At 34.9% G+C, this 14,160-nt stretch overlaps 1 protein-coding gene across 1 annotated transcript in view; it reads left to right on the top strand.

Annotated features, from left to right (window-relative positions):
- The window catches only part of LOC117116163 (sodium/myo-inositol cotransporter-like), a 33,638-nt gene that overhangs the window by 5,047 nt on the left and 14,431 nt on the right, over window positions 1-14,160 (top strand). The window contains exons 2-7 of the mRNA XM_033260162.1: window positions 8,745-8,816; window positions 8,916-9,020; window positions 9,690-9,749; window positions 10,226-10,330; window positions 13,487-13,592; window positions 14,060-14,140. Of these exons, the coding sequence (XP_033116053.1) occupies window positions 8,745-8,816; window positions 8,916-9,020; window positions 9,690-9,749; window positions 10,226-10,330; window positions 13,487-13,592; window positions 14,060-14,140 (529 nt within the window). The remainder of the gene's footprint in view (window positions 1-8,744; window positions 8,817-8,915; window positions 9,021-9,689; window positions 9,750-10,225; window positions 10,331-13,486; window positions 13,593-14,059; window positions 14,141-14,160) is intronic.

Here is a 14,160-nt window from a genome sequence, read left to right as displayed (position 1 = left end):
TTGGTGCTATGCTGACCGCCCACCGCGTAGAGGCTGCATTTTTACACCTCTAGCGACTTCGTTGGCTTTAAATTGCCATTTCGGCTGTTCACCAATCAAATATCCTGTTGTTCATTCCCCTCCCCCACCCAGGGGCGGATTTAGAGGGGGGGGGGCTAAACAGGCTTTAGCCCCCCCTCCCCTAAAATTTCATAGTAATTTCTTTTTACTGCTTTTTGAAGGTCCAAATTAAAATATTGTTTAATGATTTCTTCACACACATCCCATTTATGGGCTAAACATTTTACAGTAGTTGTTTTTTAGTGATAAAATAAAAATGAAATACGTTTTTTAACCAATCAGCGGACAAAAAACGTAGCTAAGAAAGCTGCTTTTGTCTTGCCTTCATGCTCAAATCTCGAAGCAAAGGCCGTTGTGTAGCGGTCTCGTTTGTATAATACACTAAACTGTTCGTGTCGCGCGGGTTTGTTCTTGTCTAGTCTTTCCTTGATTGCTTGCGGTCAGAGGTATTTGAATGTTTGTAAATAAACTAACAATAAACTAAAATTTTCTTGTCGAGCGAGTCGTTCTTGTCTATTCTTGTCTTGATTGCTTGTGGTCAGTTCGTACGTTTGTATGATACACTAAACATTTCGTGTCGAGAGAGTTTTTCCAGTTTAGTTTTTTCTTGATTGCTTGCCGTCGGATACTACTACTACATTTAAAACATATTTTAAGGGGAATTCTTTTGTCGTCTGAGGTTCTCATTAACATTGTCAAATTTTACCTTTAGGAACAGTATTTTTTATTATGGAACTGTTTTCACCCTCTTCATTGTCTTATGTTCCCCATGGCAACCCTTTCAGCAGGATTTTTAAAGAATGGTGAAATTTCAGAAAATGTCCTCAAAATTTTAAGGGTGGTGCACAAAATTCTAAAGGGTGGATACAAACAATTGTTATTTTAGTGCATAGCAAGTGACACGCTAAGTCTGTAGGAAAGAGTAAATATTTTTTTCTCGTTCGATCAATTGAAAGCCAATACAGTAGGCCCAACCATAGAGAAAATAGAACATATTTTCATATTTTCTCTATGGCCCAACACATAAAAATACCGTATTTATTCGAATAAACGCCCCGATTTGATGGAACGCGCCCCCTCGAATAAACGCCCCCTCCAGAGCCCAGGGCGTTTATTTTTCCTCGAATAAATGCCCATAAAATTCCTGTAAACTCATCTAGCAACATCATTCTCAACACATTCTATTAATGTTCGCTCAGTACACATTCCAGTAGAATTACATTTTTTTTACCTGGTTGGGATCAATTACCGGTATAAGTTTTTATGATCAAGCAATAACACATTTTAATTATTTACAGTGAAATTAAGGGGGTTTATTTGAGTATTGTATGCTTATCTATTTTACACTAATAAATAAATGAATAAATAAATAATGCCTCCTCTCGGATAGACACCTCACTCGAATTGAAAAAAAACCCGGTATATTAAATTTAGCAAGGCTATATTTCATATTTCAAGTTTATACCAGATTTATGTGTATCTTTTTATAAAATGCTACCCCTACTGATGACACCACATGCAAATTATGTAAAAAAGGAAGAAGGGTATCAGTCATTTTTTGTTTATATGCAGTGCTCTAAATGAAATCAGGTGTAGTGAATTTTCTCCGTTAGAACACGAGTTGTACAATAATAATCATAGAAGAAATTTGGCAATTGTTTATCTCAGGAAATCTTGAAATCAAACTTTCAGTGGCATTGGCAACACTGATTTGTATATACATAAACTTGAAAATTAATAAATCAAATTCTGGATAGGTACTGCAAGGCATATCTTAAGCCTGTTTTCGATAGCAATGTGAATGCCCATGCGCACGAACGACGCTTTCGATTCGCGCGAATAAATTCGCCTAGTGGAAAACGGGCTTTAAAAGAGCATGGCGATCACGTAAAACAATCTGCTTCGTAGGCCTAATATACATTATTTCATGATTTTTTTTAACCAATTTTATTATACCTCTTGAAAATTGTTATTTTACCCTAAATGTTTCACCTTTTTACTCGTTTCTGTTTTATTTGTATTTTAAATTATTTTTAATGATTGTTAAATGCTTAGCTATTGATTAATTGATTTTAAATATCACTGTTTATTTTATTGAATTATCTTTTAAGCTTTGTTTTGTTTTTGTATACGTGTCGTTTTAAGTCTGTGGTCTCATGTTTTTTATGAACGCACCACATGACGTGTGACACTGATTAAAAAGTGTAGACTTCAAATAAAGTTATTATATTAAATTATATTATTACTTTACTACATTTTACTGCAGTTGTGTAACATATGGTCCGTATGTTACCAATAACAATATTAATTTTATTATCATATCATGCCGGTATGACTCTGATCAATGTAGTCTGACAATAATCTTCATCGAACCTGTCTATTTAGTACAGCTGTCTATTTAGTAATGCATAAATGTCTAGACGCAGGGTTACCGGAACGCCGCCCTCAGCGGCGAGTGCGAAGCACAAATCAGGGTCAAAAGTGGAACGTGAAGTTTGGATATGGTTTTGTAGTCAGATTTGCGAGAAAAACTTCAGCTACTCGTATTTCCCGACTGAGACGTCAGTGGGAGCTGTAATTTATATGGCAAGGAGATTGTGCAACCCTTAATTCGTATTAAGGGAATTTACGCCCAAAAACCTTGTAGTTATTAATATTTTGGGCATAATGACGTCACACTCACACTATAGTTAGCATGCGTGCGTCATAAGCTAGATTACGTCACCTTTTCCTGGTAAGGCAAACTATCCCGACGTGCTTTTTTCATGGATAAACAAACACCACTGCATTGCTCATGGATGCCTTGTCCGAGCTGGGGATACAAGAGCCGCATTGCTAGCATTGTATAATACGTACAAGGTAGCTCTGCAACTGAATTATTCTTAGTTATTTGTTTTTTTGTTTTTTTAAATTTTATTTAAATTTTATTTCTTTCGAAAGTGTATCGTTCTATTACATATTATTGCACTGGCTGGACTGACCATAACAATATGCATTTTGACTATTACAGAAGCATCAAATTAATTCACAAAAAGACTGAAACTAAGGTTCTGCTGCCAGTCAAAACAAGATTGAGCCCTCAATCGTTTCATTTACACTTTTTATGAGCAAAGGAAGAAGCACATTCGATATTTATTAAATTTGTATTTTTTTATTTATTGGATTAACCATTGAACAATGCCAACAATTATCTTGTTTAGTTTTATATACTGAAGTTAAATAAAATGAAATGGATCACGCCTGACATATTAAACTTAGGCCTATGTATGGCCGTGATCATGTAAAACATTTATCCGATAAACATGACAGCCAAACACCTTTTGATAAATCATTCACTTAGAAACAAATGCATGAGTAAAATTCGAAAATATAAATCAGATTATTTTTTATAAGTTGATAACAAATGTAAACACGATCCCAAGCGTTTGTGGGATGAAATGAATAAACTTATAGGGGAAAAAATTCCAAATAATATTCATCTAATTTTTGATTGAGAGAATTCTAGCGATTATTTTAGTAATATAGGAACAGAAATGTCAAACTCAACTAAAGAAGAAAAAACAGAATGTAAAAACCAAAATTGTATTCACACACTACATTTTACTGGGGCGGGTGCAGATGGGGTGCAGACGGTGCAGCCGCACCCCCTAAATTGTATTAAGAAATAAATTGTTGTATTGTATTGTTGTAAGGTATGATGAGAGTGCAATTTCCGGGCACCTAGAGGCAGGCGCGGATCCAGACCGTCTTCGCACCGTTCGCCAATATAAAATGAAAGCAGTGCCTGGTGGTCAAGCAATGTCACATACCTAATCCAAAGACAAAAATATATAGACAAAATAACTGTTTGCATTGTCTAAGTATTAATCAACGAGGGACTGTAACTAAATCGGCTGCGCGATAACGTACGGTACACCGAGTTCTTTTATTATTATTAGTATTATTATTATGATTCATGTCACAATGTTTAGGACAAAATCAATCACAGGGAGGTTAGGCTATACATTGATTCTTATAACCTTACGAAAAGGCATATATAATTTTATTATATTTTGTTATTCTAAAATTACACCAAAGCGAAAACATATTATTTTAATTATTACTTTTTGATTAATGAATTATTTCATTATTTTAACGAATGCTATTTGTAAAAAAAAAAGACAAAAAACAAATCTAATTGTAGAGCTAGAGCTTAAAACTTACGAAAACACTTTGATACAGCACATCTAAAAACAAAGTCAAAAATGACCACCGAGCATTGAGAGACTGAAAATGAACACGGAATCTGAAGAGCAACGACGTGAATGGTATGTAAATTTCAAATCATACAGCATTTGAAGTGGAAAAAGAATAAACAAAGAAATTACTGAGAAATTGAGAAGATATCTAATAATCGTATAATACTGCATTAGTTGGCAAGTAAACGGTAAAGTAGGCCTATCCAGTCCCGTATATACAGTAGGTGGGGTGTTACGAGGAGTATGTATAATGCACCCAACCAAATTTGATAAGGTCCACAGTTCCAAGACAGTCGAGAATGTACTGAATATAGATTTGTGATTTTCTGTGATTTAAAAATAAAATCTTAAATTTTTACATTTTAACCAGTACGGTAAGCCTAATCTACTCAGTCTGTCGTGATTCGGAAAAACGCAACTTATTCAATTTTGAAATTTTGGCTTAGGGTCACCCTGTAGATGCAACCTTTCATGGAACGCGATCATAATACTCTTAATATTTTTCCAAAATATGAAATTATTATGAGAGTTACACATTATATCCGACCGTCCACCCACTAAGCATTGAAATGTTGGCAATCAACCAATCACAGAAGACATTTATGCATAATTAATTACTTTCCCAGCTGGTGGCTGTACAATAAAAATACATTATTTTTCCTGAAGTTACAACTTAAAATTTGTGGTCATAAGATTAATTTTAGAACCGCATTATTCCCTGTATTATAAGGAATGGACTTCCTTATGTTGTGGTCATATTAGACTGTAATATTTTTAAAGAAGACCATTCAAGAAACAACATAAAACAAAAATTCTCACGTCACGTCGGTGCATGCATAAAACATATAATTTCCTGAAATTTGGGTATAGAGCAGACTTCCTTATGATTTAGGCTAAGGAAATATAAATGTATATGGGTCTAAACTTTGTAAGTGGCAAAGTGTTCTTCCTTATGTTGTGGTCATAATTAGAATAGGCCTATAATAATTAAAAGACCATTCAACAAACAACATGAAACATATATCAAACTTTTAGGGTTAAACTTTCCGCTTCCGAGCATGCATAAAACGTAATTTTTTAGATATATGATATTTTCATGACAGTCGAGAATGTACTGATTATATAAATTACTGTTGTCCGATTGTGTGCATTAAAATGTGACGACGAACTCAGTTGGCACTCATATAAAAAGGGACCTGTTAATTAACTTTGCACAGGAGCCTATCGTCAACAGCTACGATGCCTCCTTCTCCTCTTATCATCATCATCACATCATCATCATCTTCATCACCGCAATTATTAATTGTCCATGGTAAAATGGGGGAAAACTATGAATTCAGTGTGTATTCATTTATCAATAGAAGTCCCGTAATGCACGTAAGTGCATTTCTCAGCATCTACAAAAGAAAAAAACTTTCCGAAGCTAGAACCCAGCAAACCACACCCCCAGCCCCACTTCTAAAATAGACTTCCAGCGACGGAACAAGCAAATATTACGTTCTCTTCCCATGACCCCGACCACTCAGGCAACTCCCAGACCGAATTACATGTTCTTGCAATTCAAATTGGCGGATCTGGTGGAGGGGGGTCATAGGTCCTGACCCCTCCCTTGGGCAACAAAACAATTCTAGACCTACCTTTTCAGGACCCGTGAGCTGATTTTTTTTTTATTACAATAAGAAAATTAGAATTTTGAAGAACATAAAAGTCATTAAAACACACTTCAAATGTCGGGGAAAGCCAATTTCCTGCCATCTAGGAATCAAAATTTCTTTTTGGGATTTATCGATTCATGGAAAAAAGAATACGCATGCAACTACTCATTTTTTTTATGTACGTATACACACATAAAATAAAAAATGATAAAAATTTATTTGAAGAACTTGAAAAGTCATTTAAAAGACATTTCAGAAGTGAGGAAAGCTCATTTCCCACCATCTAGAAACTTGAATTTTGAATAACTTAAAAGTAATTAAAAGACACCTCAGAATTCGGGAAAAATCATTTTCTGCCTTCTAGAAATCAAAATTTTTCCGGGGGAGAACCCCCGGATTCCCCATCCTTTTTTGGGATCGATTCATGGAAAAATAATTCGTATGCAACTACTCATTTTTTTATTTTTATATTTTTATGTATGTATACACACATAAGGCCTATTTACTGTAATAACAATGGAAAAAATTACCTGACCGTTTTCAAGAGGGGAAAACCTTAAATTTTGAAGAACTTAAAAGTAATTAAAACAAATGAAAAGCTCATTTCCCGCTATCCGGGAATCAAAATTTCCCGGAGGAGAACCCCCGATTCATTGAAAATAGAATACGGTACGTATGCAACTACTCATTTTTTTAAAAATGTATGTGTACACATATAACTGGCCTATTTACTGTAATAAGAATGAGAAAGTTTACCTGACCGTTTTCAAGAGAGGGGGGAAACCTTTAATTTTGAAGAACAAAGTCATTAGACACCTAGCTCAAAAGTCAAGAAAGGTCATTTCCGCCATCTAGAAATCAAAATTTTTCCGGGGGAGGACCCCGGATCCCCTTTCGTTTTTGGGAAAAATGTTGACCCTGGACCCCACCCCTAGATTTGATTACAGATCTGCATGATTCATATTCCCATTCATCTTATACCATACCATATACCATACATGTGCGATAGTCAGGGTAAAGCTCGGTTTCTATAGAACTGCTCACCCTATCAGCGACAGTCACCGACAGTTGTTGGGAAGATTGAACCTGGTTCAACTTTTTCGATTGCGTTGCAGACGCAGACAAATCAGGGTGCATTGCTATATCAGCCCTGCGCAATCGGGAAGGCACCCCGATTCGTCTGTGAACCACAACTGTCACGACTGTTGCGATAGAGTGGACGATTCTATTGAAGCCGAGCTAAAACGCTGGATCAGCCCAAACCATGGTGGGGCACACACCCCATACCGCCAAGTCCTGCACCCACCCCAGTTTTATGGGGCTTGTTTCTGGCGATATTAAAAAGAATCTGGTATGGTTTTCTGAAAATTGTAACATTGATGTTTATAATTTCGATACTAGACCACTGCGACTTGCATCACGCTATATCGCAAAATCTCTATGTTCCATTATAATTAATGGCATGGTTCCAAACAATGGGAAAGTTTCAATGACTACCCTCATGCACAAGGGTAAAGGCAACAAACAAAGCCCTGACAATCATAGACCAATTTCAGTGGTAGGCCCTGTGCAACATAGTTCAAATTGTTGAAAAGCAAGTCCAAGATCAAATTATTACATATCTCAATGATAATAACCTTATAAAATGTTAACAATAAGCTTTTAGGGAGTACCACCCAACTGTTACAGGCCTTCACAAGTGGCGGATCTAGAGAAAGAAAGAAAATGTCCGAACAAAGAGGGGGAGGGGGTGCGATCGAGAGACAATATTACCCTATGGTGGGGGATTTTTGTTTTCTAGACCTCTAAGGCCATCAATCTTTTTTTAACTTGCCAAAGGGGAGGGGCGCCCCCGCGAAATCCACCCCTATCTACCTTGTAATACATGATTGGCTAGAATCCATTAATTACTGCGAAATGATAGCCACGTGCTTGATCAATTGCAAAGTTTCTTGACACAATAAATCATACATTAACTACTAGAAAAATATTGAAAACTATGAATGTCAATGAAACAAAATTATTCTGATGGGAGGATGGATGTCAAAATAAAACATTGCTTTATTAGATTTCTTCTAAGGGGCGTGGCCCATATAGGGGGCCTTGAAGCTCGGGACCTAGGTAACCTGCTGAACCTGCGGTAGTTACGCCATTGGTTGCGTCTTTGGTATGAAATTACATAGTAGGAGCCGAAACTACACGTGTGATGTTTAAAAAAAAAGCTTCTTTTCAAATGTTAAATTATACATTTGGCTAGCCATGATTTGCCTTGTGGTTACAATGTTACCAACCAAAATAAAACGTATTTGGATGAGTAAATTTTGCCAGTGGAGCCTGGGACTATATACTATGGCCCAAAGTGCAAATCAGCATCAGTCTGTGGGTGCTAAGTTCAAGTAAAATTAAAATGGTAAGACGATTTTATTGAATTCAGAATGGATGTGCAAGTGGTTAAAAAACACTGATACTATATATTGGTATCTATATTCACATTAAAATCATATATACATAAAATAATACATTGCAGTTGAGAAACTGAATTGCGAAATTAAGTTGTTAAAATGCTTAACTTAATATAAAAATTACAGAAATAGGTTCATGTATGCTTCTTGTGTGTACGCTAGGTATTTGGTTAATCTTGGGCAAGCGGACTAGTGTGTACGCTGTACAATGCACGCTGGTTTATGAACTATGAACTACGGTGATACTTGTGCTATTAGGTAAAATGAAAATAAAGGCTATATACAGAATAATTTTTCATAAAATGTCCAATCTTTAAAATATTTTGCAGTCAATGTGTCGTTCAAACCGTGGTACAATCAGTGGTTATTTTCTGGCTGGTCGCTACATGACTTGGTTACCGGTAAGTTTGGCCTTTGTATATTTAATTCTAATTACGACCATATTCATTGCAACACATTGCATAAAATAAACCAGTTCTATTTATTTTATGTGTTTTCAGGTTGGAGCATCACTTTTTGCAAGCGACATTGGTAGTGAGCACTTTGTGGGCTTAGCTGGATCGGGAGCTGCGGGAGGCATCGGTGTTGCTATATTTGAAGTTTCTGTTAGTTGCAATTCAATTATTTTACGGTCCTTCTGTCTTATTCACAATGCATTCATCAAATATACCATATACCCGATTTCTTGATTTCTTGTTCATTTGGTACGATGGTAATTTGTTAACAGAACACAAAGTCAAAGAGTAAGAGCTTAGGTATGGCAATAATGGTCACTTACTAGATAGTAACAAAACCTCTTTTAATAGAAATCAATAGGTTTTATAATTACTGGCTATTCCCAGTTTTACGAGTTATTCCCAGTAAATTTCTGATTGCTGACAGACTGCTTGTGATTTAGAGCTGGCATAATGAGTTCCTATTATAATGGTCTGATGAAAAGTTACCAGACTGAATTGAAGATGCCATTTACTTAAATTTATGGTTATTATTGAATGGGCCATCGGTACAATTTTAGCCAAAGGGACACTCAAATAAAGAGTAAAGACTGGTCATTGCGATTAGATTTACGAATTTTATAATAGTATAACTTGATTTAAAAGGCCGTCAACACAATTAGTATCACAAAACTATTAGCTGGATTAAAAAGAAAATATAATATATAGAAATAGGCCCATGAATCAATATTGTGTTTATACTGATACTGGTCATGATTAATAAATACAGAATAATAGTGAATGTCAGTTTAATAATTGGTTTATATCTCCCTTGATTAGGCATGTATGCTTTTGCAGCTTCTAGGATGGGTGTTTTTACCTGTCTACATTGCTAGTGGTGTAAGTTTTTCAACATTTCTTTTGTTTTAACTTGTATGCTTCTTATAAAAATTAACTTATATATTGACCATAATCAGAATTTATAATTACTGTATTGGTGACCAGAATTTTTAGAATTTTGTATCCAGATTTTTAAAGTCATGCTCCGTTTGAAAACACAATTTTGATTAGAACTGGGGGAAAGGGCGTAACCGCCCTTTTTTACATCTTTTTCCCAAATTACACACAATCTGGTTTGGCCGCATGGAGCAGATTTAGTTTGAGGGTTTGCTTGAATTAAAGTGACTGAATGCGAGTTATTGAAGATTTTATAAATAATTGTAGTTCATATAAATTAATGCACATGCTGTTTGAAACCGAAGCATTTCGGGTATCAACATCACTTTCTTGCTCCATGGAGAAAATATATTAAGATTTGTTTATGATTGTTGATAGGAAAGACAATTTTTTGAATGACTACAGTAATATTTTTCCAGGTGTACACACTACCAGAGTATATGAAGAAAAGATTTGGAGGACAACGAATTCGAGTTTACCTGGCTTGCCTCTCGTTGGTCTTGTACATTTTCACAAAGATATCGGTAAGTAACCAATCAGCATTCATTCACTTTAATTATTTTTTATTTCGTTATTGCATCCAACAGGGTAAAACACCAATAACACAATGGAAATAAAATATAAAATACAAAATATTATCATAATACTTAAGATGTAAAACGATTATTTAAAAGTAAATTAAAAAGAAACAATGAATATCAGTAAAAACAAGATATTTTTTTTAACAATCATAAATTAGTTTCAACTAACAATTTTACAAAGTATATAAAACATACAGTAATGAATGAAATATTATATAAAAGATAAGTAGGTAAAATATAAACACAATACAATATCTATATGTAATAAATATTTTCATTTATTCATTCATAATAATACTAAATACAGTCATACAACACTTATAACGTAATGTGTCATCTATCTAACATGCTATTCTGAGGCGCAGTGACTTTTGACGTAAGTAAATGTAGGGCCTAAGGTACAGGTCTCCAATTAAAGACCACTTTCGCTATCATTGTTTTAGTGGTCTTTAACAGCTTTGGTCTATAATTAGAATCCCTCTAATTGAAGACTGGCACTAAAAGTGGTCTTTAAATAGCTGTTTAGAGGGAAATTAAGATGATAGTAAATGTAAGATTGTTCATTCCAAGTATTTTTAGAATGGATGTACAGTTACTCTACCCTATTATTGATTCTTAATATATCATTTCTTGGTAGTCACATCAAGTCCTGCGCTCATTCTACCCGTCGAATCAGGGGGCCTAGGGGCGAGAACAAGTTGGGAGTCCATGTATATAAGTTTAGTATTTTCGCCCACCAACTGGGCGAAGGGGTGTTTCTATGAGGGAAATTCACCCCTCCCCACCTCCCAAAAGAATAAAACGAATGAACAAAAAATGCATTATAGAGATAGGGCCTGTTAGACGAATATTCTGCTATTTAAATACGAAATCAACTTTACTGTTTACCAATTGTAAATTAGTCTTCGTTCATCTTTACATCTGCACAATGTCAATTACTTACATATTGCTATTAAAATGCATCGTTACATTCACATAAAACAATATAGGCCCTATTGTAAAGTAAATATAACATTTTATTATTTTCTGTAATGAAGATGAAAAGAGAATCAAAAAATCTCATTAACCATTTAATCTATCGTTAAGCTAGTATTTGGACATTGAAGTTACCATAAGGTGCAATCCATCAGGCTTACCCCTGGTCCACCTTTACGCACCTCTAAGTGGTAAACCTGGAAATGGCCCTGAACACAGAAAAAAGACAAGATACACAAAAGACTGAAAAGTCCTCTTTTGTAAACATTATGAGATTGTTTGGCATTAAAAATACCAAAGTATCAGCTAAAATGTCTGTTCCTATCCTTGAACCTTTCCCAAACCTGTATGATAGCAATGTATTAAAGTGCTGGGTAGTAATAAGAGGGGGGCCCTGTTGGCCCCTCTTGGGCCCAGTTGTACTGGGGATTGAACGTTGGCACCAGAAAGCACACAAAGTTATGCTATTTAGTCAAAGCTCTGTAATAAAGTGCTATCGAGGCTGTGCAAACAAGAGCTCAAGAGTATTACGTTGTTCTAAAATTTTAGGTGTCCCCGTGACAGAAGGTGTCGCCTACTACTGCGCATGCGCTTCAACCATAATTTTCATGCTTATTCGTGTATTTTCAATATTTTTCACGCTTTATTGATTATAGCATAGTAGAGGAGACACCTTCTGTCACAGGAACACCTAGAATTTTAGAACAACGTCATATAGAGTACTGATATTCACAAAAAATCATCTTATGTTGTGTATTAGGCCTATTTTGATTACTTCATGCTGTTACTGATTCATTATAAACCATTTCTCGGCATCACACATCAAGTCACGCGCATAGAAAATACAAACTTCAACGTCGTACCTTTCTATATGGTCGTACTCCACTATTGGTATTCAATGTGGAGCACTATATACACAAAACATATATTATTTTGATGCCTGAGTCTGTAAAAACACTGCACTAAAATCACTATATAGGCCTATTTTAAAAGTAGTATTTTCAGTTTGGTCTTTCCTCCATGGTCTGCCAAACCAAGGTCTTTGGTGTATCAGATTCAATTCAATTTATTGGAATCACTTTTAAACATGTGGTGGCACACAAGTACCGTACTCGGTGCATCCAAGTTAACACAAATAGAACCATCAGAAATAAAAAAAAGTAGGCCTAAACATATGGAAATGAAGTGTATTGTATTTTGTTTATGTGGATGCATCGAATATGCGGTTCATCCAAATAATCAAAACACAGCACAAATTTACAAATACAATTAGAAAACTAAGTAACAAGTTGGTAAATTTTAATTGGTTTAACATATAACCCTAACAATTTTAAAACCAGGTTTTAATAAAATCTCTATTGCTATAAAAGACCGGCACTCAACAGGGTCCCATAAGTTGGAAGAATCCATCTGTTTAAATGAGTCTTATGATTGGCAGTATGTGTTGGATGATAATTGATAATACATTACTAAAGACTCGTAAAAACATGCAAATATCATCATTAATTTGCGGGAGGTGGTTTATTTCGGGAGATTTTTGCTTGCTCGCGGACTCATGAAACTAAACGATTATCAATTTAAAGGGAAATTTAAAAAAAATAATACATTAAATGTTTAAGATGGGTGTAAGGTTACTGCATGCTGCTATTCATTCTTAAACAAAATATTTCATGGTAGCCAGGCATCAACTTCTCTTTTCATTCAAATGTTACTAACATTGCCACTAACATTATCGTTATTCAATTATACACAAAACACTATACACAAAACAGTGCACTGGCTAATATTTCTATGTGTACGGTACGTCATACATAACACATTGTATTAACATCACTATTTATTTTATGGTGTGGTCATTGATTAAATGGAAAATTTTCAGTTTGGTCCGCCAAAACCATAGTCTTCGGTCTCTTAAATAGAGGGCATCTTTAATTGGAGCGAACAGATAGTGATAAAAGATAGGTATTCAACCGTGGCTGCAGAAATGTGGTCTTTAAAAATAATATACTACAACATGTTTAAAATATGGATAAATATATCAGAAATCAAGTGCAATAAAGTTCAGTGATTTCAAACACCATCTATTCATATAATTTGTTCTGCCTTAAACAAATTATTTAATAGGTGGATATGTACTCTGGTGCCCTATTCATCAAAGAAGCCCTTGGTTGGAATCTGTATGTTTCCATAATTCTACTCTTGGCCCTTACTGCAGTATGCACTGTCACAGGTTTGTTATGGTTTACTTCAGTTATAACAATATACTTTTATTATGTTGAGGAGGTAGATACACCTACTTTAATACCGTGGTGGCCGACCGGTTTGTTGGCTGTGCCGAGAAGTAAATAGGCCTATTCATACAGTTGGCCCTCCAATCCGAGACCACATTTGGGACCTGAAAATTTCGGGTGGTCTCTGGGCTCGGTCTCTAATTAAATGGTTATATCTGTGTTGTATACTAAAGATTGTTATTTTGGTTCTTTCAAAAAGAGGTCTCAAATTAGAAGGGTCTCTCGAATTGGAGCGTGTACTCCCTCAAGACTTTATTTTCTCGTTTAATTAGTAGATTGAAAAGGTTAAAGTCAATTGAATCACATTAAAATAATAAATTAGATAACATACTTTTAATTATCGCTTCATAATACGTTCATTTATTTCCTTTAAATAAATATATGACTAATATATTTGTTTTTGCAGGTGGTTTAACTGCAGTAATTTATACAGACACTCTACAATTCTTCATCATGATTATTGGAGGTTTGATTTTAATGGTGTTAAGTGAGTTTTTTACATCATTA

The sequence above is a fragment of the Anneissia japonica genome, unplaced genomic scaffold (assembly GCF_011630105.1).
Source record: "Anneissia japonica isolate Jap-2015-1 unplaced genomic scaffold, ASM1163010v1 scaffold287861_len940595_cov192, whole genome shotgun sequence".
Lineage (NCBI taxonomy): Eukaryota > Metazoa > Echinodermata > Crinoidea > Comatulida > Comatulidae > Anneissia > Anneissia japonica.
The sequence above is the reverse complement of the archived record's forward strand: the minus strand, read 5'-3'. Positions and strand labels throughout refer to the sequence as shown.